The sequence below is a fragment of the Pseudophryne corroboree genome, chromosome 2 (assembly GCF_028390025.1).
Source record: "Pseudophryne corroboree isolate aPseCor3 chromosome 2, aPseCor3.hap2, whole genome shotgun sequence".
NCBI classification, from domain to species: Eukaryota; Metazoa; Chordata; class Amphibia; order Anura; family Myobatrachidae; genus Pseudophryne; species Pseudophryne corroboree.
In genome coordinates this window covers 598,213,222-598,240,548 of record NC_086445.1, presented here as the reverse complement: position 1 = coordinate 598,240,548, position 27,327 = coordinate 598,213,222, and the positions used below count along the sequence as shown (strand labels likewise).

Genomic DNA, 27,327 nt, shown 5'->3' with positions numbered 1-27,327 from the left:
TTTAACATAATCTTCGGTTATGAAATTCCCAGCTGCTCCGGAATCAAGGAGGGCAATGACGTTCCTGTAACGTTGAGCAATTTGGAGCGAGACTGGGAGATTACAATCATGAGGAGATGGAGAGGAGATCATTACTCCTAGCCGGCCCTCTCCTTGGCGAGCTAGGATTTGGAGTTTCCCGGACGTTTGGGACAGGCATTGATAATGTGAGACGGAGCTGCACAATAGAGACAGAGAGACTCAGAGAGACGTCTCCGGCGCTCAGCGGGAGATAGACGGGAACGGCCAATTTGCATGGGCTCATCCTTGGATGGAGACGGTTGACGAAGAGGAGGAGCAGAAGATTTTGGAGCAGACAATCTTCCTCGCTCGGTTGCTCTCTCTCTGAAACGTAGATCAACCTTCGTGCAAAGAGAAATTAGCTCATCCAACTTAGAGGGCAAGTCTCTGGTAGCTAACTCATCCTTGATGCGTTCTGATAAGCCATGCCAGAATGCAGCATACAGGGCCTCGTCGTTCCATGCCAGTTCGGATGCCAGGATTTTGAACTGTATGAGATACTGTCCCACAGTACGTGTTCCCTGGCGTAAACGGAGAATCTCAGATGAAGCAGAGGTTACCCGGCCTGGCTCGTCGAAGATGCGCCTGAATGTTGCCACAAAGTCCGTATAGGAGGACAGCAGGGGATCAGACTTCTCCCATAAAGGTGATGCCCAGTCAAGGGCTGAGCCGTTGAGAAGGGAAATGATATAGGCAATTTTAGTACGGTCACTGGGGAAATTGCCAGGCTGAAGCTCAAAGTGGATTTCGCATTGGTTAAGAAATCCCCTGCAGAACCTTGGAGATCCGTCAAATTTTGCTGGCGTTGGGAGATGAAGACGTGAAATGGAAATGGTTAAGGTGGGTGGGGTTACAGCTGGTGTCACTGTTGTGGACGCACCGGACGTGCCAGGTCCACGGAGGGTCGTTTGAATCCCGTCCAGCCGCGTAGAGAGATCCTGGAGACAGCGGATGATGTGGCCTTGTGCAGCCTCCTGATGTTCAAGTTGGGCTGCCAGTTCTTGCATCGGCCTGGCCACTTGATCCTGGTCTCCGGCTGGATTCATATGGTCAGTGCTTACTGTCACAACTGAGGGTTTTAGCTGACAGGAGGAAGCCTCAGTTGTAGGGGCTGAGAGGAACTTAAACCGGGGAGGTTTAATCAGACCCCTGGACATGTAAGTGTTAAAAGGAAACCCGAAGGTGTGACCATGACAACCAGGTAAAAGTAACTTAAAAGTTTATTGACAAACTCTGTGTAACAACAGACAGCAAATAATAAAAAATGGCAATGATAAATAATATGATTCCTGGAGCACTCTGACCATGAAATGGTTCCACAGGACACTGGTAGGTTAAGAACAGTTGTTAAAGTCCTTAGATAGAATAACCTTACCAGGCCTGGCTGTAGTAGTGAAGATATCCAAGGAACATGCCAGTAGATGGAACAGATGAAGCTGGTAACTTGAATCAGCTGTTGTAATTGCTGGATGGAACCAGCCAGGTGGTAAGACACGGAGTGGATGCGGAATGGAATCAGCCAAATGATAAAGTCACTGAATGAATGCTGGGTGGAACCAGCCAGGTGATGAAACACGGAGTGAATATAGTAAGATGCTAGGGAGCGTGGAAACAGAGGAGTTGAAGGATGATTACCCGTGGTAATGGATACTGCTGGAAGCAGATGAAATAGCTGGAAACTGGATCAGCCACGGAGGACTGCAGAGTCAGGCTGCACCGCAGGATGGTAGGCAGGTGCGGGTCTCTTTAGTGGATGCTGGAGACAGGAGCTGGAACCTGGAAACACAACCACAGGAGAGAGACTGGAACAAGGTATGACAAACAAAGCACTGACCATTTGCTGGCCCAGGCACAGGATACTTATACCGGCAGCAATGCAGGTATTGGCTGGGCAATTATGCAGATTTCCAGGCAGTGGATTGGAGGAACTGAAGCATGTGATTGAATCCAACATGGCTGCGCCCATGTTAGAACTTGGAGGGAAAACTGGTTTAGGAAACCATGTGGAAACATAACTGCAATGGCGGCGCCGGCCGCAGAGGACAGGAGACGCCAGACTGAGAAATGTATGCTGATACTCGTGGATGACAACGGAGGCCGCGGCAGGCATGGAACACCACACTGACAACCTGCACCTATAACACAGGAGCGGCGGCGGAGGCCGCGGAGAACGGGGGACGCCATGCAGGATTCAAACATGGCGCCGCTGTGACAGCATCTCAGCGTGACAGGAGGGATGTGCAGTATGTGGACACAGATGAGATCCGGCCTTGGAACGCTGAGTGAGCCTCAGGAGACATCTGAAAGGCAGGTAATGGCGTCCAGATACCCTGATCGTGACATAGAGGAAACAGACACGACATCCACTTCTGCGAACCTAACAAGGCTGCAGAACACTTACCTTTTCACCTTCCCCTGACTACACAGAACCGAAAAAAGGACTGTATCGAACCAGTTAAAACGACCACATCCCACAAAGGAATGCGTCAACCGTTGTGAAAGAGGCTAACACACAAAGTTAGACTTACCAGAGGAATCCACCGAGATTGACTGACCATAGGCCACCAAACAGCTGTATACCTTCCTCCATCATCTCCCGGAGACATACTCCGCATTTTTCCGGTCACACCTCTGTCACGTGACAGCCTGCTGCAAAGTTATAAGGTAGAACAAACATAGACCAGCCTACCCACACTGGGTAAGGTAATTCTATTGGATGCCTACCCGACTACAACACTCCCTCAAGTGCATACAGCACAACAAGGTCAAAGTATAGAAATAAAATTTCACTTAGCTGCCAGTGTATGATCCTTTGCGAGCGGGCTCTGTGTCAGCCAGGAGTTGACTGTCATAATTTTCTCTCCGCGATGTGAAGAGAAGAATATTCGGACTCCCTTAGAGGATCGAACCAACTCGTCATGGTCAATCTAGAGCTTAATGAACAGAGCGACCAGTACATGATAAAAATACCATTATGTCAGCATTCATGGATATAAATCAGGTAATACACAATAAAACACATATATCCTAACCATGCATATATAAATCTATATCTACATATATACACATATAGATATAACCCATACGCACGTGGATTGTCCAGACCTGTCAGGTCTCTAGTGACTGTAATGTGCTGTGAATGTGTATGACCATGTACTGACATGCCCCCGATGTAGATCGGATCTGGGACTCCAGGTCGACAACAAAAAGGTCAACACAAATTAGGTCAACGCCAATTGGTCGACACACCTTAAGTCGACATGGACAAAAGGTCGACATGGACAAAAGGTCGACAGGAACAAGGTTGACATGGAAAAAGGTCGATATGCGTTTTTAATGTTTTTTTGGTGTCGTTTTCTTCGTAGAGTGACCGGGAACCCCAATTACTGCACCGCGTCCCCTCGCATGGCTCGCTTCGCTCGCCATGCTTCGGACATGGTGCCTTCGCTCCGCTTCGCTCGGCACAGATTACCATTCCAATCGTAGTCCACGTGGATCGTTAAGTATGAAAAGGTTCCAAAAAAGAAAAAAATTGTGAAAAACGCACGTCGACCTTTTTCCATGTCGACATTGTTCATGTCGACCTTTTGTCCACGTCGACCTAAGGTGTGTCGACCAATTGTCGGCGACCTAAGGTGTGTCGACCTTTTTGTTGTCGACCTGGAGTCCGGATACCTGTGGATCTACCAGGAACGTTAAGGCCGACAGAAACGTAGTAAATGTTGACAGCAATGAATGGGAAGCGGGCAAAAATTAATCACGGAACCCCGAGGGGACTGAGGGAAGGATACAAACACAATATTGATAACTTCCTCCCCACATATACCAATAAATATATATACACATATATATACAGGTACAACGTAATAACCGCTTGATAATTTTTTTACCCAGGAAATACCAATTGATGCCGACAGGGCATCCCCAAACAACCGTATCTCCCCTATCGTGTTTTCTGTTTTAAGCACACAAACAACAATTTTTTAATACTTAATTTCCCGAATCAAGGACCACCATGCGCTGGCGAAGCCGGCAGTTATTCCCACAGCAGCTTTTGACAAAGCCCTGACACCTGCTGACATATGTCGACTAACCAATAGTGGGTACAAACAGGGAAACATTGAATTCATGTAATATAAGAGTGATTATGCGTTCATTATCAACCATAAAGCTATATGACCCCCATAAAGCTTTAAAACACTGTGCCCCCCCTCCATCTTACTGACCAGCAAGTCCTGGCGGGGATTTGAAGAAAATGGCGCTGACACCTGTATGAGGGCTAAGCTCCGCCCCTTCCCGGCGCGCTTAAGCCCACTCAAATAAATAAATATCTATAATAAGAATTTACTTACCGATAATTCTATTTCTCGTAGTCCGTAGTGGATGCTGGGAACTCCGTAAGGACCATGGGGAATAGCGGCTTCGCAGGAGACTGGGCACAAAAGTAAAGCTTTAGGACTACCTGGTGTGCACTGGCTCCTCCCCCTATGACCCTCCTCCAAGCCTCAGTTAGGATACTGTGCCCGGACGAGCGTACACAATAAGGAAGGATTTTGAATCCCGGGTAAGACTCATACCAGCCACACCAATCACACCGTACAACCTGTGATCTGAACCCAGTTAACAGCATGATAACAGAGGAGCCTCTGAAAAGATGGCTCACAACAATAATAACCCGATTTTTGTAACAATAACTATGTACAAGTATTGCAGACAATCCGCACTTGGGATGGGCGCCCAGCATCCACTACGGACTACGAGAAATAGAATTATCGGTAAGTAAATTCTTATTTTCTCTGACGTCCTAGTGGATGCTGGGAACTCCGTAAGGACCATGGGGATTATACCAAAGCTCCCAAACGGGCGGGAGAGTGCGGATGACTCTGCAGCACCGAATGAGAGAACTCCAGGTCCTCCTCAGCCAGGGTATCAAATTTGTAGAATTTAGCAAACGTGTTTGCCCCTGACCAAGTAGCTGCTTGGCAAAGTTGTAAAGCCGAGACCCCTCGGGCAGCCGCCCAAGATGAGCCCACCTTCCTTGTGGAATGGGCTTTTACAGATTTTGGCTGTGGCAGGCCTGCCACAGAATGTGCAAGCTGAATTGTACTACAAATCCAACGAGCAATAGTCTGCTTAGAAGCAGGAGCACCCAGCTTGTTGGGTGCATACAGGATAAACAGCGAGTCAGATTTTCTGACTCCAGCCGTCCTGGAAACATATATTTTCAGGGCCCTGACTACGTCCAGCAACTTGGAGTCCTCCAAGTCCCTAGTAGCCGCAGGTACCACAATAGGCTGGTTCAAGTGAAATGCTGAAACCACCTTAGGGAGAAATTGAGGACGAGTCCTCAATTCTGCCCTGTCCGTATGAAAAATTAGGTAAGGGCTTTTATAGGATAAAGCCGCCAATTCTGAGACACGCCTGGCTGAAGCCAGGGCCAACAGCATTACCACTTTCCATGTGAGATATTTTAAGTCCACAGTGGTGAGTGGTTCAAACCAATGTGATTTTAGGAACCCCAAAACTACATTGAGATCCCAAGGTGCCACTGGAGGCACAAAAGGAGGCTGTATATGCAGTACCCCCTTGACAAACGTCTGAACTTCAGGAACTGAAGCCAGTTCTTTCTGGAAGAAAATCGACAGGGCCGAAATTTGAACCTTAATGGACCCTAATTTTAGGCCCATAGACAGTCCTGTTTGCAGGAAATGCAGGAAACGACCCAGTTGAAATTCCTCTGTAGGGGCCTTCCTGGCCTCGCACCACGCAACATATTTACGCCAAATACGGTGATAATGCTGTACGGTTACATCCTTCCTGGCTTTGATCAGGGTAGGGATGACTTCATCCGGAATGCCTTTTTCCTTCAGGATCCGGCGTTCAACCGCCATGCCGTCAAACGCAGCCGCGGTAAGTCTTGGAACAGACAGGGTCCCTGCTGGAGCAGGTCCTTTCTTAGAGGTAGAGGCCACGGGTCCTCTGTGAGCATCTCTTGAAGTTCCGGGTACCAAGTCCTTCTTGGCCAATCCGGAGCCACGAGTATAGTCCTTACTCCTCTCCTTCTTATGATTCTCAGTACCTTGGGTATGAGAGGCAGAGGAGGGAACACATACACTGACTGGTACACCCACGGTGTTACCAGAGCGTCCACAGCTATTGCCTGAGGGTCCCTTGACCTGGCGCAATACCTGTCTAGTTTTTTGTTGAGGCGGGACGCCATCATGTCCACCTTTGGTTTTTCCCAACGGTTCACAATCATGTGGAAGACTTCTGGGTGAAGTCCCCACTCTCCCGGGTGGAGGTCGTGTCTGCTGAGGAAGTCTGCTTCCCAGTTGTCCACTCCCGGAATGAACACTGCTGACAGTGCTATCACATGATTTTCCGCCCAGCGAAGAATCCTTGCAACTTCTGCCATTGCCCTCCTGCTTCTTGTGCCGCCCTGTCTGTTTACGTGGGCGACTGCCGTGATGTTGTCTGATTGGATCAGCATCGGCTGACCTTGAAGCAGAGGTCTTGCTAGGCTTAGAGCATTGTAGATGGCCCTTAGCTCCAGGATATTTATGTGAAGTGATGTCTCCAGGCTTGACCACAAGCCCTGGAAATTTCTTCCCTGTGTGACTGCTCCCCAGCCTCTCAGGCTGGCATCCGTGGTCACCAGGACCCAGTCCTGAATGCCGAATCTGCGGCCCTCTAGAAGATGAGCACTCTGCAACCACCACAGGAGAGACACCCTTGTCCTTGGTGACAAGATTATCCGCTGATGCATCTGAAGATGCGACCCGGACCATTTGTCTAGCAGATCCCACTGGAAGGTTCTTGCGTGGAATCTGCCGAATGGGATTGCTTCGTAAGAAGCCACCATCTTTCCCAGGACCCTTGTGCATTGATGCACTGAGACTTGGCCTGGTTTTAGGAGATTTCTGACTAGTTCGGATAACTCCCTGGCTTTCTCCTCCGGGAGAAACACCTTTTTCTGGACTGTGTCCAGGATCATCCCTAGGAATAGAAGTCGTGTCGTCGGGATCAGCTGCGATTTTGGAATATTGAGAATCCAACCGTGCTGGCGCAGTACTATCTGAGATAGTGCTACTCCGACTTCCAACTGTTCCCTGGATCTTGCCCTTATCAGGAGATCGTCCAAGTAAGGGATAACTAAAACTCCCTTCCTTCGAAGGAGTATCATCATTTCGGCCATTACCTTGGTAAAGACCCGGGGTGCCGTGGACAATCCAAACGGCAGCGTCTGAAACTGATAGTGACAGTTCTGTACCACAAACCTGAGGTACCCTTGGTGAGAAGGGTAAATTGGGACATGTAGGTAAGCATCTTTGATGTCCAGAGACACCATATAGTCCCCTTCTTCCAGGTTTGCAATCACTGCTCTGAGTGACTCCATCTTGAATTTGAACCTTTGTATGTAAGTGTTCAAGGATTTTAGGTTTAAAATTGGTCTCACCGAGCCGTCCGGCTTCGGTACCACAAATAGTGTGGAATAGTACCCCTTTCCCTGTTGTAGGAGGGGTACCTTGATTATCACCTGCTGGGAATATAGCTTGTGAATGGCTCCCAATACTGCCTCCCTCTCTGAGGGAGACGTCGGTAAAGCAGACTTTAGAAAACGGCGAGGGGGAGACGTCTCGAATTCCAATTTGTACCCCTGAGATACCACCTGAAGGATCCAGGGGTCCACTTGCGAGTGGGCCCACTGCGCACTGAACTTCTTGAGACGGGCCCCCACCGTGCCTGAGTCCGCTTGTAAAGCCCCAGCGTCATGCTGAGGACTTTGCGGAGGCGGGAGAGGGCTTTTGTTCCTGGGAACTGGCTGTTTGTTGCAGCCTTTTTCCTCTCCCTCTGCCACGGGGCAGAAATGAGGCGCCTTTTGCCCGCTTGCCCTTATGGGGCCGAAAGGACTGCGCCTGATAATACGGCGTCTTCTTAGGTTGAGAAGCTACCTGGGGTAAAAATGTGGATTTTCCGGCAGTTGCCGTGGCTACCAGGTCTGATAGACCTACCCCAAATAACTCCTCCCCCTTATAAGGCAATACTTCCATGTGCCTTTTAGAATCCGCATCACCTGACCACTGCCGCGTCCATAAACCTCTTCTTGCAGAAATGGACAGCGCGCTAACTCTTGATGCCAGTCGGCAAATATCCCTCTGTGCATCACGCATATATAGAAATGCATCCTTCAAATGCTCTATAGTCAGTAATATACTGTCCCTATCTAGGGTATCAATATTTTCAGTCAGGGAATCCGACCACGCCAGGCCCGCACTGCACATCCAGGCTGAGGCGATTGCTGGTCGCAGTATAACACCCGTGTGAGTGTATATACATTTTAGGATATTCTCCAGCTTTCTATCGGCAGGTTCCTTTAGGGCGGCCGTATCAGGAGAGGGTAGTGCTACCTGTTTAGACAAGCGTGTGAGCGCTTTATCCACCCTAGGGGGTGTTTCCCAACGTGCCCTATCCTCTGGCGGGAAAGGGTACGATGCCAATAACCTTTTAGGAATTATCAGTTTTTTATCGGGGGAAACCCACGCCTCATCACACACTTCATTTAATTCCTCGGATACAGGAAAAACTACAGGCAGTTTTTTCTCACCAAACATAATACCCTTTTTAGTGGTACTTGTATTATCAGAGATATGCAATACATTTTTCATTGCTTCAATCATGTAACGTGTGGCCCTAGTGGAAGTCACGTTTGTCTCCTCATCATCGACACTGGAGTCAGTATCCGTGTCTGTGTCTGCCATTTGAGGTAACGGGCGTTTTAAAGCCCCTGATGGCGTTTGAGACCCCTGGACAGGCACAAGCTGAGTAGCCGGCTGTCTCATGTCGTCAACTGTCTGTCGTAAAGAGCTGACACTGTCACGCAATTCCTTCCATAAGCTCATCCACTCAGGTGTCGACTCCCTAGGGGGTGACAACTCTATAATAGGCAATTGCCCCGCCTCCATCTCATTTTCCTCCTCAAACATGTCGACACAATCGTACCGACACACCGCACACACACAGGGAATGCTCTGATAGAGGACAGGACCCCACTAGCCCTTTGGGGAGACAGAGGGAGAGTATGCCAGCACACACCAGAGCGCTATATATAGACAGGAATACCACTATAAAATGTGCTTTTCCCTTTATAGCTGCTGTTAGTATCAAAACTGCGCCAAATTAGTGCCCCCCTCTCTTTTTTACCCTTTTCTGTAGTGCAGGACTGCAGGGGAGAGTCAGGGAGACGTCCTTCCAGCGGAGCTGTGATGGAAAATGGCGCCCGTGTGCTGAGGAGATAGGCTCCGCCCCCTTCTCGGCGGCCTTTTCTCCCGCTTTTTGGTGAGTTCTGGCAGGGGTTAAAATACATCCATATAGCCCTGGGGGTTATATGTGGTGTATTTATGCCAGCCAAGGTGTTTACATTGCTGCTCAGGGCGCCCCCCCCTAGCGCCCTGCACCCTCAGTGACCGGAGTGTGAAGTGTGCCTGAGTAACAATGGCGCATAGCTGCAGTGCTGTGCGCTACCTTGTTGAAGACTGATGTCTTCTGCCGCCGATTTTTTCGGACCTCTTCTTGCTTCTGGCTCTGTAAGGGGGCCGGCGGCGCGGCTCTGGGACCGAGCTCCGAGGCTGGGCCTGTGTTCGGTCCCTCTGGAGCTAATGGTGTCCAGTAGCCTAAGAAGCCCAATCCACTCTGCACGCAGGTGAGTTCGCTTCTTCTCCCCTTAGTCCCTCGATGCAGTGAGCCTGTTGCCAGCAGGTCTCACTGAAAATAAAAAACCTAAAACTAAACTTTTCACTAAGAAGCTCAGGAGAGCCCCTAGTGTGCACCCTTCTCGGCCGGGCACAAAAATCTAACTGAGGCTTGGAGGAGGGTCATAGGGGGAGGAGCCAGTGCACACCAGGTAGTCCTAAAGCTTTACTTTTGTGCCCAGTCTCCTGCGGAGCCGCTATTCCCCATGGTCCTTACGGAGTTCCCAGCATCCACTAGGACGTCAGAGAAATATATGTTAATGAGCTGGGGAACCTGTATACATATAGGGAGTAAGCCCCTGTTTGTCAAATACGCAGCCCAGGGCGCCCCACCTGCGCCCCGCACCCACAGAAGCCGTTGGTGTGTGGGAGCCACGGAGCGCAGCGCGCACGCTGCGATACCCCCGGCGGCTGAAGATACCCGGTGTCCGGGTACATTCCCCCGCCCGGGATAATTCCTTACATGCTGCCCAGGGCGCTCCCCCCCAGCGCCCTGCACCCTGCAGGCCAATGGCGCGCGGGAGCAGGGAGCGCAGCGCTACCGCTGCTGCTCCCGCCCGTTCGCGGCGTACTGGCGGGGCGGGCACCGAAGGATGTCCCCCCGCCAGTGAACTTCATAATAAATATATATAAATACATACACGTAAATACTGCCCAGGGCGCTCCCCCCCCATCGCCCTGCACCCTGCAGGCCGATGACGTGTGGGAGCGGGGAGCGCAGCGCTACCGCTGCTGCTCCTGCCCGTTCTCGGCGTACTGGCGGGACGGGCACCGAAGGATGTCCCCCCGCCAGTGAAGTACACACACACATATATATATATATATATATATATATATATATATATACTGCCCAGGGCGCCCCCCCCCCAGCGCCCTGCAGGCCGATGGTGTGTGTGGGAGCAGGGAGCGCAGCACGACCACCGTTGCTCCCCCCCCTGCGGCACACTGGCGGGGTGAACATACCCGGTGCCCGGGCACATAAATATGTCCCCCCGCCAGCTCCTAGACCCCAGCAACATGCCCCCTGGGCGCTCCCCCCCAGCTCCCTGCACCCTCCAGAGACGTTGGTGTGTGGGAGCCTGGAGCGCAGCACTACTGCTGCTGTTACCTCCGTTACTGAAGTCTTCTGCCGTCACTGAAGTCTTCTTTTCTTCCAATACTCACCCGGCTTCTTTCTTCAGGCTTCCGTGAGGGGATTGACGGCGGTGTCCAGTAGCCGAGAAGCAGAGCCCTTAAACTGAGAAGTATGTCCTGCTTCTCTCCCCTCACTCCCACGCTGCAGGAAGCCTGTAGCCAGCAGGTCTCCCTGAAAATAAAAAACCTAACAAAAGTCTTTCCAGAGAAACTCAGTAGAGCTCCCCTAGTGTGTGACCCATCACTCCTGGGCACAAAGTCTAACTGAGGTCTGGAGGAGGGGCATAGAGGGAGGAGCCAGTTCACACCCAGTTTAAGTCTTTATAGTGTGCCCAAGCTCCTGCGGATCCGTCTATACCCCATGGTCCTTACGGAGTCCCCAGCATCCTCTAGGACGTATGAGAAATGTCGTTTACCTGGAAATTACATATCAGTCTGAGATCGTTCTAGTGTGTACCCACCCTAACAGTAGGTTTTCGATAGCCATACTTAAGCATTGGTGACTTAATTAGTACCAGTTATTTTACTTTAACCATCTGGGCTCAAGCATGGGTGTCACTAACAGCTGGACCGTTAAGGTGCATACACACAGAGCGCTTTTCCCCCCTGCCCAGCGATGTCAGCGGGGGGCGAGCGGCTTTCCATAGCAGGACGCTATGGAAAGCCGCTCACCCCGCCGTTCATCTACTGGTAATACCAGATGAACGCCAGCCGCCAGCGATGAAGCGGGAGCGCGCATCAGCGCTCACCACTCATCGCTTGGCCATACACACTGGGCGGCTTTGAGCTGAAAGCAGCTCAACACACCAAAAGTGAGCTGCTTTCAGCTCAAAATCGCCCAGTGTGTATGGGCCTTTAATGTGCCTTGAGCACTGAGGTTGGGAAACACTGAAATAGGCACTGTTCTGACCTAAAGCAATGGACACAGAGGTATTTTACATCCACGAGCAGAGGTCTAAGGGAATGTTTATTCTGGCAGGTAAATCCATACACAATTACATGTATTATAGGACACTTCTTCAGCAACGGTTTGTCTGCCCTGTATGTACATTTCAGTACAATGAAAAGTGACCCGCAGAGTAGTAACACCATTGACAACAGACCCAGGAGCGAAATGATGACACACACAAACACACAGGCGCTGCATGCCATGGACAAGGGGAAGGGAAGAAAAGGGAACAGGCCACAGTAGGCGGGGTCTTCCCCTCAGCTCGTGCACCGTGCTCACATGACCGGAAAGAGCGGCCTCATCACTGGGTGTGAGTAGCGCATGCGTGTATTTGTTAATTCCGGATCATAGTCTCGGTGGGAAGGGGATACCTGACCATCACAGAGTAACCTAGGGAAGCTGCGGGTGAGCCGGGTAGGGCTGAGCTACTGTGCCACCGAGGGACCTCTCCCCATTGTCTGCTGTCTCCTGTAGCTTAGGTAGCAGCAGCAGTATTACAGAGGATGTGAGGTGGCTGTATGAGTGCTGTGGCTCAGTAAACAATAACTAGTGGAGTGTGAGTGAAAGGCTGCTGCAGGGCTGTGCAGTGTGTAAGATCTCTGTGTAAACAATGATCTATGTATTGTACATGTCTGTGTTATTAGGGGGAATCACACTGCACGTTAGGGGTGAGGGCCTGTGGTGCACAGATGTTGCTCAGACACTAATACTGTTGTGGTTGTCATTCTCAGCAGGTCTTTGACTACATGTAAGCTATCCATGTGACACATGGCGAATGCTGAGGTAACCGTCCCTATGGGGGACGTTGTGGTGATCCCTAGTGACTGCACAGAAGGGGAGGATCCTGAGGACACCAAGACGCAGGTTATCCTGCAGTTGCAGCCTATTCCTCACGAGTAAGCTCTTATTCTTTTAATCTTTGAACAGTTTTTCCACTATATACTTCTATGCCATCCTGTTGCTTGTTCTTTGTTAGATTTAATTTTGAGTGCTCTCAAGCCAGTTTCCCTAATCATCCTGCTGCAAAATCTTTTTTTAAGTATTAATGGTCGTATCCTACTGCTGCCCTATTCATGCAGGATGTATGAGGAGATGTCTGACACCAATGCTGCTGTTGTGTCTCTGGAAACTCACACTCTGAAAATGGGAGACACTCTAGGTTAGTAACATGATGACTTCCTTTACTGCTTTTCATTGTGGTAACTTTATTCATTAAGAGTTTCCTTTGCCTTATAGATGGTGGCACAGTGGAACTGAGTGAGGACATTGACATTGCATATCCCATTACCTGTGGGGACAGTAAGGCTGTTTTACTATGGAAGAAATTTGTGTGTCCTGGAATCAACGTCAAATGTGTCAAGGTGAAAAGATGTACATAAATGTGGCCTTGCGCCACCCCAAATGCCTCTAAAACTCTTACTCATGCACTCTACATCTCCCACCTTGACTTCTTTTCCTTTCTCTTTTCTGGTCCATATTTCAATAACTACATATCTTCACAGAATCCAATTCAAGCTCCTAATCTTACATATAAAGCCCTTAATCACTCCTCCCTCACCTACAGATGTACTCCATACTGCGTGACTGAAGGAGGAGTAGCATACTAGAATTTTCTTTACATTTCGCACCTTATTTGCATCGCAGACACAGTAAATCACTGCTCTGTTTATTAGAGACACTGAGATGCGACATTAGCCACACAAGAATTGGTTGAATTGGATGTACAGAGTTGTAGAACTTGGCGTGGGGAAAAAGAAGCCGCAGCTGCTCGCATCTTCGATCTTTCTACAGATTCAGACTGACACACAGATGTACAAATGTCGCACATCAAATTGAACAGTGTACTCTAGCAATGCAATCTCACCCCCACAGTTTTTATTTAAGCAAATAAGATGCACATTTGAGTGCGAAAGACGCTTAGTGCGTCCAAGTCGCCTTGGCTATTTGGCACATGTTGAGCAACTGTATCAGCACACGTCTGTTCATCTCCATCCACACTCCCTCCCACCCTCTCTGCTCCTCCTTTTACTTCAACTCTACTCTGGTCACTTCTCCGGTGCCTGCCTCCCGAGTTTTCCTGCAAAGCACTCTCTGCACTGGAATGCACTCCCATGCCAATCCTGACTTGCTTCCAGTCTCCCCTGCTTTAAATGTTTGCTCAAGACACACATTGTCAGTAAAGCCTACCAGCCCTCTTCTGAACTCTTCTCACTTCCTCTTACCCACCTTGTCGTCTTTCTCCGTTATCACTCCAGCTGTTTACCCCATTCTTGTAGCATGTGAGCCCTGGGTCTGAGTCAGATAGGCTGTGGTAAGAAAAAAGGATGTTCCTGTGCTACTCTACCTGGGTTTTGATCAAGAACCTCATTGGTGGATCAGAAGAGTTTGATGATATAGCAGCCTGATGAGCCTGCTCTGCAGGTTCGTCAAGGTCTTGTGTGAAAGGTGATAACCCAGGACCAAGTGTGATGTGAAAAGTTGCAACATGGGGTGATCCCATGTTTATTATACAGTCTCTGACCCTGGGTTTGTGTGTGGAAGGGTTATTCTAGCCTTTCCCCTGTACTTGACACTCTGCCTGTAGTTTGCTACCATGTTTATATTTATGCTTTGTATTCATGCTGTTGTGCTTTTTGTATTTTTGTTTCTAATTGTACCTGTTGTACAACACTGCATGCCCTATGTGGAACCTAACAAGTAAAAGATGAGCATAATAGTAGTGGTTGATTGCAATGGTATGCAAAATACCTGTGTGCAGTTGGAGATGGGGTGCGGCCCTGCTAGTGTCACCATTGGGGGTGATGCAGCCCCTCTACGTCACTAATGGGCGCGTGCCCCATCCGCACGGCATCATCAATGGGGGCGCCTCTAGCACTTACGGAGTGCTAGCTTCGCCCAAGCTCTCGCTTTAATGTGAATAGATGCCATGCATGTGTGTTTGGCATCTATTCATGAGGCGGCAGGCTGTTTTTAGCAGCGCACCGCTAAAGGGACAGGAAGCATTTTCCATTTAAAAAAAAAAAAATGGGAAGGGTGCTGCGCCCTGTTAAAACAGCCTAGCGTGAGAGTAATAAGCACTTTGTAACAGTTTTCCTACCTATTGCCTTTCTAATTTACTGACGCTTTTTCTTACTGGCTATGTTGTATTCAGTTTAATGACCAAATGATTAGCCCCAAGCACTTTGTACATCTGGCTGGAAAATCAACTTTAAAGGATTGGAAACGAGCTATTCGTCTGGAAGGTGTCATGCTGAGGTTAGCATCTTATAGCAACATCATTAAAGTGGAGAAATAACTGGTGAATTGTAGAGTTGTAGCTGTAGTTTGCCGTTCTCTGCAGGAAAATGATGGATTCTGGGCAAATTGATTTTTACCAGCATGACAAACTCTGCACAAACACTTGCCGGAGCACTAAGTTTGACCTTCTGATCAGCAGTGCGCGTGCACCTTTTCCAGGACAGAGCAGCGTAGTGCAGACTCCCACCACAGGAGAAGGTATGGGATTACATGTCTAATACACCTTACCTGTCATGTCCATTGCAGAGTAACTGCCATTTGATTCTCCCACTGTGCAGTAGTAGTAATAATTAAACAGACAGAAGGGCAACAAGGATGCACCTTGCCTATAACATCTCACCTTCTTCATCTAAAGGCAGCCTCTCTTCTGTGAGCATGCCAGAAGAAACTGTGGAGGATGGCTCAATTGAGTGGGGTCCTGGACTTACTGCCACAGTGCATATGAATAGAGAAGACCGAAATAAAAAAGAGGCAGAAGAAATATCTGGTAAGCAAGGAGAGAAAAACCATACAGCCACTTATGTCGCATCTTGTTAGCATTTTGGAAACCGCATCATTTTCTAGAAAATGTAAGCACAAGTAAAGGTACTATGTGGCATATATCAATGGATGCATAGTACTGAGCTATCATGTTCTATTTCTCTTACGTCCTAGAGGATGCTGGGGACTTCGTAAGGACCATGGGGTATAGACGGGCTCCGCAGGAGACATGGGCACTACAAAGAACTTTTAGTATGGGTGTACACTGGCTCCTCCCTCTATGCCCCTCCTCCAGACTTCAGTTAGATCCTGTGCCCAGAGGAGATTGGGTGCACTACAGGGGAGCTCTCTGAAAAATTATTTTGTTAGGTTTTTTATTTTCAGGGAGCACTGCTGGCAACAGGCTCCCTGCATCGTGGGACTGAGGAGAGAGAAGCAGACCTACTTAAGTGATAGGCTCTGCTTCTTAGGCTACTGGACACCATTAGCTCCAGAGGGAGTCGGAACGCAGGTCTCTTCCCGCCGTTCGTCCCAGAGCCGCGCCGCCGTCCTCACAGAGCCGGAAGATAGAAGCCGGGTGAGTATAAGAAGAAAAGAAGACTTCAAGGCGGCAGAAGACTTCAGATTTTCCCTGAGGTAAGCGCTGCGCGCCATTGCTTCCACACACTACACACACTGGCAGGCACTGTTGGGTGCAGGGCGCAGGGGGGGCGCCCTGGGCAGCAATATAAACCTCTAGGCTGGCATTTATATTGATATAGGCTGCGGAGGCAGTTAGTGGATAAATCCCCCACCAGTTTTTATAAAATTGAGCGGGACCGAAGCCCGCCGCTGGAGGGGGCGGAGCCTGGTCCCTCAGCACTAACCAGCGCCATTTTCTCCACAGAGCACTGCAGAGACGCTGGCTCCCCGGACTCTCCCCTGCTGAACACGGTGACACAGGGCTAAAAAGAGGGGGGGGGGGGCACTTGTATGGCGCAGTGAGTGTATTACACGGTTATTATATATAAGTGTCAGTTGGCGCTGGGTGTGTGCTGGCATACTCTCTCTCTGTCTCTCCAAAGGGCCTTGTTGGGGAACTATCCCCTTATAGATATATCCCTGTGTGTGTGGGGGTGTCGGTACGCGTGTGTCGGCATGTCTGAAGCGGAATGCTCATCTAAGGAGGAGGTGGAGCAGATGATTGTGGTGTCTCCGTCAGCAACGCCGACTCATGATTGGGTGGACATGTGGAATGTTTTAAATGCAAATGTGACCTTATTACATAAGAGATTGGACAAAGCAGAGTCCAGGGAAAAAGCAGGGAATCAATCCACGGCTTCGACTGAGTCACCGGGCCCTTCTGGGTCTCAAAAACGTCCCATATCCCAAATAGCAGACACTGATACCGACACGGATTCTGACTCCAGTGTCGACTATGATGAGGCGAGGTTACACCCAAGGGTGGCCAAAAGTATTCATTATATGATTATTGCAATAAAAGATGTTTTGGATATCACTGAGGAGCCCTCTGTCCCTGACACGAGGGTGCGCATGTATAAGGAAAAGAGACCTGAGGTTACCTTTCCCCATCTCATGAGCTGAACGAGTTATTTGAAAAAGCTTGGGAAACTCCAGACAAAAAACTGCAGATTCCCAAGAGGATTCTTATGGCGTACCCTTTCCCTGCACAGGACAGGGTACGGTGGGAATCTTTGCCCAGGGTGGACAAGTCTTTAACGCGTCTGTCCAAGAAGGTGGCGCTGCCGTCTACAGACACGGCAGCCCTCAAGGATCCTGCTGATCGCAGACAGGCGACTACCTTAAAATCTATCTATACGCATACGGGTGCTTTACTCAGACCGGCAATTGCATCGGCATGGGTATGTAGCGCAGTAGCAGCTTGGGCAGATACCTTGTCAGCTGACCTTGATACCCTTGACAGGGATACCATTTTATTGATCTTAGGTCACATTAAAGACGCAGTCTTATATATTAGAGACGCTCAGAGAGACGTTGGGCTGCTAGGTTCAAGAGCCAACGCCATGGCGATTTTCTGCTAGACGAGCCCTTTGGACCCGCCAATGGACGGGTGATGCCGACTCAAGAAAGCATATGGAGGTTTTACCTTACAAAGGTGAAGTTTTATTTGGGGATGGTCTCGCGGACCTGGTTTCCACAGCTACCGCGGGTAAATCTACTTTTTTGCCTTTTGTTCCCCCACAGCAAAAGAAAACTCCACAATATCAGATGCAGTCCTTTCGGTCGCATAAGTCCAGAAGAGGTCGGGGCTCCTCCTTCCTCGCCAGTGGTAAGGGTAGAGGAAAGAGAACGCCTGTTTCGGCTAGTTCCCAGGAGTAGAAGTCCTCCCCGACTTCTGCTAAATCCACCGCATGACGCTGGGGCTCCACTGAGGGAGTCGTCTGCACCGGTGGGGGCACGTCTTTGACTCTTCAGCCAGGTCTGGGTTCTTTCAGACGTGGATCCTTGGGCGATGGAAATTGTATCCCAAGGCTACAAACTGGAATTCGAAGAGGTGTCCCCTCGACGTTTTTTAAAGTCGGCCTTGCCAGCTTCTCCCCCGGAGAGGGAAGTAGTATTGGCTGCAATTCAAAAGCTGTGTCAACAGCAAGTGATTGTCAATTTTCCCCTGGTCCAACAGGGGAAAGGGTACTACTCAACCCTGTTCGTGGTCCCGAAGCCGGATGGTTCGGTCAGACCCAATTTGAATCTAAAATCCCTAAACCTGTACTTGAAAAAGTTCAAATTCAAGATGGAATCGCTTTGGGCAGTGATCTCCAGCCTGGAAGGGGGGGATTTTATGGTATCACTGGACGTGAAGGATGCCTACCTTCATATCCCCATATATCCTCATCAGGAGTACCTGAGATTCGCTGTACAGGATTGTCATTACCAGTTTCAGACGTTGCCGTTTGGGCTTTCCACGGCACCGAGGATTTTCACCAAGGTGATGGTGGAGATGATGGTGCTCCTGCGCAGGCGAGGAGTCACAATTATCCCGTACTTGGACGATCTCCTGATGAAAGCGAGATCGAGAGATCAATTGCTAAAGAGCGTGTCGCTCTCCCTGAGAGTGCTACAGTAGCACGGTTGGATTCTCAATCTGCCAAAGTCACAATTGGTTCCAACGACTCGACTATCATTCCTAGACATGATTCTGGACACTGAACAGAAGAGGGTTTTTCTCCCAATGGAAAAAGCCCAGGACCTCCAGAACATGGTCAGAGACCTGCAAAAACCAAAAAGAGTGTCTGTTCATCCATGCACTCGAGTTCTGGGGAAAATGGTAGCAACCTACGAGGCCATCCCCTTCGGCAGGTTCCATGCGAGGACATTTCAGTGGGACCTTCTGGACAAGTGGTCAGGGTCTCATCTACAAATACATCAGAAGATAAGCCTGTCCCCCAGGGCCAGGATGTCTCTCCTGTGGTGGTTGCAGAGTGCTCACCTTCTAGAGGGTCGCAGGTTCGGCATTCAGGACTGGGTTCTGTTAACCACGGACGCGAGCCTTCAAGGCTGGGGAGCAGTCACACAAGAAAGAAATTTTCAGGGACTATGGTCAAGCCAGGAGGCTTGTCTACACATCAACGTGCTGGAATTGAGGGCCATATACAATGGCCTACGACAAGCGGAGAATCTGCTTCGCGACCTACTGGTGCTGATTCAATCAGACAAAGTCACAGCCGTGGCTCATATAAACCGCCAAGGTGGGACAAGGAGCAGAGTGGCAATGGCGGAAGCCACCAGGATTCTTCGCTGGGCCAAAAATCACATAAGCGCTCTGTCAGCGGTCTTCATACCGGGAGTGGACAACTGGGAAGCAGACTTCCTCAGCAGACATGATCTCCATCCAGGAGTGTGGGGTCTTCATCAAGAAGTCTTTGCAGAGATAACAAGTCGTTGGGGACTTCCTCAAATAGACATGATGGCGTCACGCCTCAACAAAAAGCTTCAGAGGTATTGTGCCAGGTCAAGGGACCCTCAGGCAGTAGCGATAGACTCCCTAGTGACACCATGGGTGTTTCAGTCGGTCTATGTGTTCCCTCCTCTGCCTCTCATCTCAAAAATATTGAGAAACATAAGACGAAAAAGAGTACAGACAATACTCGCTGTTCCAGATTGGCCTCGAAGGGCCTGGTATTCGGATCTTCAGGAAATGATTACAGAAGATCCATGGCCTCTTCCTCTCAGGGAGGACCTGTTGCAGCAGGGGCCCTGCGTATTCCAAGACTTACCGTGGCTACGTTTGACGGCATGGCGGTTGAACACCGAATCCTAGCTGGGAGAGGTATTCCGGAGGAAGTCATCCCTACTCTGATAAAGGCTAGGAAGGAGGTGACGGCGAAACATTATCACCGTATCTGGAGGAAGTATGTATCTTGGTGTGAAGCCAAGAATGCTGCTACGGAAGATTTCCATCTGGGCCATTTTCTCCACTTTCTACAGACAGGAGTGGATATGGGTCTGAAGTTAGGGCCGAAATCTGTACATTAATGGAGCCTATCTATATTCTTTCCGAAGGAATTGGCTTCTCTCCCAGAAGTCCAGACTTTTGTGAAGGGAGTGCTGCACATCCAGCCTCCTTTTGTGCCCCCGGTGGCACCTTGGGACCTTAACGTGGTGTTAAGGTTCCTAAAATCTCACTGGTTTGAACCTCTTCAAACGGTGGAATTAAAATTTCTCACTTGGAAGGTGGTCATGTTATTGGCCTTGGCATCTGCAAGGCGGGTGTCTGAATTGGCGGCCTTGTCTCATAAGAGTCCCTATTTGATTTTCCATGTGGATAGAGCTGAGTTGAGGACTCGTCCTCATTTTTTGCCTAAGGTGGTTTCTTCATTTCATATGAACCAACTTATTGTGGTGCCTGTGGCTACGGGTGACTTGGAGGATTCCAAGTCCCTGGATGTAGTCAGGGACTTAAAAATTTATGTAGCCAGGACGGCTAGGGTTAGGAAAACAGAGGCTCTGTTTGTCCTGTATGCAGCCAACAAGGTTGGCGCTCCTGCTTCTAAGCAGACTATTGCTCGCTGGATCTGTACCACGATTCAGCAGGCTCATTCTACGGCTGGATTGCCGTTGCCAGATTCGGTAAAGGCCCATTCCACTAGGAAGGTGGGCTCTACTTGGGCGGCTGCCCGAGGCGTCTCGGCGTTACAGCTTTGCCGAGCAGCTACTTGGTCGGGTTCAAACACTTTTGCAAAATTCTACACGTTTGATACCCTGGCTGATGAGGACCTCGCGTTTGCTCAATCGGTGCTGCAGAGTCATCCGCACTCTCCTGCCCGGTTTGGAGCTTTGGTATAAACCCCATGGTCCTTACGGAGTCCCCAGCATCCCCTAGGACGTAAGAGAAAATAAGATTTTAAACCTACCGGTAAATCTTTTTCTCCTAGTCCGTAGAGGATGCTGGGCGCCCGTCCCAGTGCGGACTGAATCTGCAAGACTTGTATATAGTTGTTGCTTACATAAAGGTTATGTTACAGTTGGGATCGGTCTTTGACTGATACTGTTTTTTGTTCATACTGTTAACTGGTTGCGTATATTCCAGGTTATACGGTGTGGTTGGTGTGGGCTGGTATCAATCTTGCCCTTAGATTAACAAAATCCTTTCCTCATATTGTCCATCTCCTCTGGGCACAGTTTCTCTAACTGAGGTCTGGAGGAGGGGCATAGAGGGAGGAGCCAGTGCACACCCATACTAAAAGTTCTTTGTAGTGCCCATGTCTCCTGCGGATCCCGTCTATACCCCATGGCCCTTACTGAGTCCCCAGCATCCTCTACGGACTAGGAGAAAAAGATTTACCGGTAGGTTTAAAATCTTATTATCTGTAGTGTGTATGCTACTGAATTCAGGCCCCCATAAAGACTTTGAAACAAAATCACCATGGTTCCCAGGAGTTTTCCCTGTTTTCCATTGTCTGCATTAGTGACAGGCGCTGGATAGTAGGCCCATCTTCTGTGCCCTTACTGGTAACCAATAATGTGGTTCTTATTACACCTTGCGCTCACTTGCCTACCATGGAACTTGGTAGTAAAATAAGTGTTTGGTAATGCAGACACTACTACTCTTGCTGTACAGTCCAGTGAAGGTGTGAGAGTGGCTCTATTCACAGTGGTGGTAAACACATTCAATAACACTGAAGGTTAGATGTGGTATGCTGGAGCCCATCTCTAATGGTACCTGGAAGTGGGACAGTATTCAGTGACGGCTTAGCCTACTAAGCAATTTGTCTTGAGGAGCACTGGCACAGACTTATGTGTAATAGCTATATTTTTGAGGGGGGGGGGGGGGGGGGGGACTGGTGTGCATTAAAAAAAAAAAAAAAAAATGTATGGACTGGATAGCACAAGCTATTTAATATTGCTGTTTCTAAGGTGATTAATACTTTAATTGTGTGCTGGAACAGTATATTATGGACGCTTAATGGGTTCAGTTTGGCTAGGGGTGAAAGGGATGAGATGCTGGCAGCGGAACTCACACTCTCGCGGTCCAGGCGCACAAATGTTTGTACGCAGGCATACAGGGCTGTGTAATTTGTGGGCAGTTGAATTGAGCACTATGTGAACACAATGTGTTGTGCATAGTCTGTCATTATTATATTGTAACGGGAGACTAGTGCTCTAATCTTGTGGTGCGGCAGTGACCTGTTCACTGGTGTGATTATGCATGTACATGCAAAGGAAGGGGTATATTAGAGGCCAGAATACAAATTCTGTACACGGTTTTAATGTGTACCTATTTTTACACCAATCATGTTGCTGTTAACGCAAGTATGTAATTTGTTGCAGTGTAAGACTTCATAATTACAAAAGAATGTTGACTAATATAATTTTTTACCTTTCAGAGGAGACTCTGCTGTTTCTGAAAGGAATCTCAGATGTGGGACTTATGGATGAAGTAATAAGCAAGGTTCAGAATGAAATTGAGGATCTTTTGGGCGGTGTCCAACAACGAATGGACCAGACGCCCTTCCAAGTGACAGGTTATTTTTGTGTCTTCTTGAAAATAGTAACATGGGTTCGGGAGCTTATGTGTTTTTGTGTGAAAACTGGTAATTTCTCTAACGTCCTAAGTGGATGCTGGGAACTCCGTAAGGACCATGGGGAATAGCGGCTCTGCAGGAGACTGGGCACAACTAAAGAAAGCTTTAGGACTACCTGGTGTGCACTGGCTCCTCCCTCTATGACCCTCCTCCAGACCTCAGTTAGAATTTTGTGCCCGGCCGAGCTGGATGCACACTAGGGGCTCTCCTGAGCTCTTAGAAAGAAAGTAATATTTAGGTTTTTTATTTTCAGTGAGATCTGCTGGCAACAGACTCACTGCTACGAGGAACCTAGGGGAGAGAAGCGAACCTACCTGCTTGCAGCTAGCTTGGGCTTCTAGGCTACTGGACACCATTAGCTCCAGAGGGATCGAACACAGGCCCAGCCTCGGTCGTCCGGTCCCGGAGCCGCGCCGCCGTCCCCCTAGCAGAGCCAGAAGCAAGAAGACATTCCTGGAAATCGGCGGCAGAAGACTTCGGTCTTCATTAAGGTAACGCACAGCACTGCAGCTGTGCGCCATTGCTCCCCAGGCACACCACATACTCCAGTCACTGATGGGTGCAGGGCGCTGGGGGGGGCGCCCTGGGCTGCAATATAAGTACCTTACTTGGCAAATTAACACATAATATAGCCTTTAAGACTATATATGTGTAAAATCCCCTGCCATATAAAAAAAGCGGGAGAAGCCCGCCGGAAAAGGGGCGGGGCTATCTCCCTCAGCACACTGGCGCCATTTTCCTTCACAGCTCCGCTGGAAGGATCGCTCCCCAGGCTCTCCCCTGCAGTTCCAGACTACATAGGGTAAAAAAGAGAGGGGGGGGGGGCACTAAATTTAGGCGCAATCTGTGATATATAAGCAGCTATAAGGGGTAAAATCACTGTGTAGTGTGTATCCCTGTTTTATATAGCGCTCTGGTGTGTGCTGGCATACTCTCTCTCTGTCTCCCCAAAGGGCTTTGTGGGGTCCTGTCCTCAGTCAGAGCATTCACTGTGTGTGTGCGGTGTGTCGGTACGGCTGTGTCGACATGTTTGATGAGGAGGCTTATGTGGAGGCGGAGCAGGTGCCGATAAATGTGATGTCACCCCCTGCGGGGTCGACACCTGAGTGGATGGATATGTGGAAGGAATTACGCGACAGTGTCAACTCCTTACATAAAAGGTTTGACGACATATCAGGTGTGGGACAGACGGCTTCTCAGCCCGTGCCTGCCCAGACGTCTCAAAAGCCATCAGGGGCTCTAAAACGCCCGCTACCTCAGATGGCAGACACAGATACTGACTCCAGTGTCGACGATGATGAGACTAGTGTACATTCCAATAGAGCCACACGTTACATGATTACGGCAATGAAAAATGTGTTGCACATTTCTGATATTACCCCAGGTACCACAAAAAAGGGTATTATGTTTGGGGAGAAAAAATTACCAGTGGTTTTTCCCCCTTCTGATGTATTAAATGAAGTGTGTGAAGAAGCGTGGGCTTCCCCCGATAAGAAACTAGTAATTTCTAAAAAGTTACTAATGGCGTACCCTTTCCCGCCAGAGGATAGGTCACGTTGGGAGACATCCCCTAGGGTAGATAAAGCGCTCGCACGCCTGTCAAAGAAGGTGGCACTACCGTCTCCGGACACGGCCGCCCTAAAGGAGCCTGCTGATAGGAAGCAGGAGGCTATCCTAAAGTCTGTTTATACACACTCAGGTATTATACTGAGACCAGCTATTGCTTCAGCATGGATGTGCAGTGCTGCAGCTGCGTGGTCAGATTCCCTGTCAGAAAATATTGATATCTTAGACAGGGACACTATATTTCTAACCATAGAGCATATTAAAGACGCAGTCTTATACATGAGAGATGCACAGAGGGATATTTGCCGGCTGGCATCTAAAATAAGTGCAATGTCCATTTCTGCCAGGAGGGGTTTTTGGACTCGGCAGTGGACAAGGGATGCAGATTCTAAAAGGCACATGGAAGTTTTGCCTTACAAGGGTGAGGAGTTGTTTGGGGATGGTCTCTCGGACCTCGTTTCCACAGCGACAGCTGGGAAGTCAGCATTTTTACCCCATGTTCCCTCACAGCCAAAGAAAGCACCGTATTATCAGGTACAGTCCTTTCGGCCCCAGAAAGGCAAGCGGGTTAAAGGCGCGTCCTTTCTGCCCAGAGGCAGAGGTAGAGGGAAAGAGCTGCAGCATACAGCCAGTTCCCAGGAACAAAAGTCCTCCCCCGATTCCTTTAAGTCCACCGCATGTAGCTGGGGCTCCACAGGCGGAGCCAGGTACGGTGGGGGCCCGTCTCAAGAACTTCAGCGACCAGTGGGCTCGCTCACGGGTGGATCCCTGGATTCTACAAGTAGTATCTCAGGGGTACAAGCTGGAATTCGAGACGTCTCCCCCTCGCCGTTTCCTCAAATCTGCCTTGCCAACAGCTCCCCCGGACAGGGAGGCAGTGCTGGAGGCAATTCACAAGCTGTATTCGCAGCAGGTGATAGTCAAGGTACCCCTCCTTCAACAAGGAAGGGGTTACTATTCCACAATGTTTGTGGTACCGAAACCGGACGGTTCGGTGAGACCCATTTTAAATTTGAAATCCTTGAACACCTATATAAAAAGGTTCAAGATGGAATCGCTCAGGGCGGTTATTTCAAGCCTGGAGGAAGGGGATTACATGGTATCACTGGACATCAAGGATGCTTACCTACATGTCCCCATTTACCTTCCTCACCAGGAGTACCTCAGATTTGTGGTACAGGACTGTCATTACCAATTCCAGACGTTGCCGTTCGGTCTGTCCACGGCACCGAGGGTATTTACCAAGGTAATGGCCGAAATGATGAAAAAAGGGAGTTTTAATTATCCCATACTTGGACGATCTCCTTATAAAGGCGAGGTCCAGGGAGCAGTTGTTGGTCGGGGTAGCACTATCTCGGGAGGTGCTACAACAGCACGGTTGGATTCTGAATATTCCAAAGTCACAGCTGGTTCCTACGACACGTCTACTGTTTCTGGGGATGGTTCTGGACACAGACCAGAAAAGGGTGTTTCTCCCGGAGGAGAAAGCCAAGGAGCTGTCATCTCTAGTCAGAGATCTCCTGAAACCAAAACAGGTCTCGGTGCATCACTGCACGCGAGTCCTGGGAAAAATGGTAGCTTCCTACGAAGCAATTCCATTCGGCAGGTTCCATGCAAGAATCTTTCAGTGGGATCTGTTGGACAAGTGGTCCGGATCCCATCTTCAGATGCATCGGCTGATAACCCTGTCTCCAAGGACCAGGGTGTCTCTGCTGTGGTGGCTGCAGAGTGCTCATCTTCTAGAGGGCCGCAGATTCGGCATACAGGACTGGGTCCTGGTGACCACGGATGCCAGCCTTCGAGGCTGGGGGGCAGTCACACAGGGAAGAAACTTCCAAGGGTTATGGTCAAGCCAGGAGATTTCCCTACACATAAATATTCTGGAACTAAGGGCCATCTACAATGCCCTAAGTCAGGCAAGACCCCTGCTTCAAAACCAGCCGGTACTGATCCAGTGACAACATCACGGCGGTCGCCCATGTAAACCGACAGGGCGGCACGAGAAGCAGGACGGCGATGGCAGAAGCCACAAGGATTCTCCGATGGGCGGAAAATCACGTGTTAGCACTGTCAGCAGTGTTCATTCCGGGAGTGGACAACTGGGAAGCAGACTTCCTCAGCAGGCACGACCTCCACCCGGGAGAGTGGGGACTTCATCCAGAAGTCTTTCAGCTGATTGTAAATCGCTGGGAACGGCCACTGGTGGACATGATGGCGTCCCGCCTCAACAAAAAGCTAGAAAGATATTGCGCCAGGTCGAGAGACCCTCAGGCAATAGCTGTGGACGCTCTAGTGACACCGTGGGTGTACCAGTCGGTTTATGTGTTCCCTCCTCTTCCTCTCATACCCAAGGTACTGAGGATAATAAGACGAAGAGGAGTAAGAACTATACTCATTGTTCCGGATTGGCCAAGAAGAGCTTGGTACCCAGAACTTCAAGAGGTGATCTCAGAGGACCCATGGCCTCTGCCGCTCAGACAGGACCTGCTGCAGCAGGGGCCCTGTCTGTTCCAAGACTTACCGCGGCTGCGTTTGACGGCATGGCGGTTGAACGCCGGATCCTGAAGGAAAAGGGCATTCCGGAGGAAGTCATCCCTATGCTGATTACAGCTAGGAAAGAAGTGACCGCAAACCATTATCACCGCATATGGCGAAAATATGTTGTGTGGTGTGAGGCCAGGAAGGCCCCAACGGAGGAATTTCAGCTGGGCCGTTTTCTGCACTTCCTACAGTCAGGGGTGACTATGGGCCTAAAATTGGGTTCCATTAAGGTCCAGATTTCGGCTCTATCGATTTTCTTCCAGAAAGAACTGGCTTCACTACCTGAAGTTCAGACATTTGTTAAGGGAGTGCTGCATATTCAGCCCCCTTTTGTGCCCCCAGTGGCACCTTGGGATCTCAACGTGGTGTTGAATTTCCTAAAGTCACATTGGTTTGAACCACTTAAAACTGTGGATTTAAAATATCTCACGTGGAAAGTGGTCATGCTGTTGGCCTTGGCTTCGGCCAGGCGTGTGTCAGAATTGGCGGCTTTATCATGTAAAAGCCC

General features: G+C 49.5%; 1 protein-coding gene across 9 annotated transcripts in view; it reads left to right on the top strand.

The window, feature by feature from the left end:
- The window catches only part of GMEB1 (glucocorticoid modulatory element binding protein 1), a 78,145-nt gene that overhangs the window by 17,586 nt on the left and 33,232 nt on the right, over positions 1-27,327 (top strand). The window contains exons 1-8 of one of the 9 annotated variants that reach the window (XM_063954668.1): positions 12,121-12,202; positions 12,624-12,788; positions 12,933-13,051; positions 13,129-13,253; positions 15,044-15,147; positions 15,233-15,387; positions 15,545-15,676; positions 22,515-22,652. In XM_063954668.1, coding sequence (XP_063810738.1) covers positions 12,661-12,788; positions 12,933-13,051; positions 13,129-13,253; positions 15,044-15,147; positions 15,233-15,387; positions 15,545-15,676; positions 22,515-22,652 — 901 coding nt within the window. In that variant the 5' untranslated portion in view covers positions 12,121-12,202; positions 12,624-12,660. The other 8 variants (XM_063954669.1, XM_063954666.1, XM_063954670.1 and 5 more) reach the window with 8 other exon arrangements.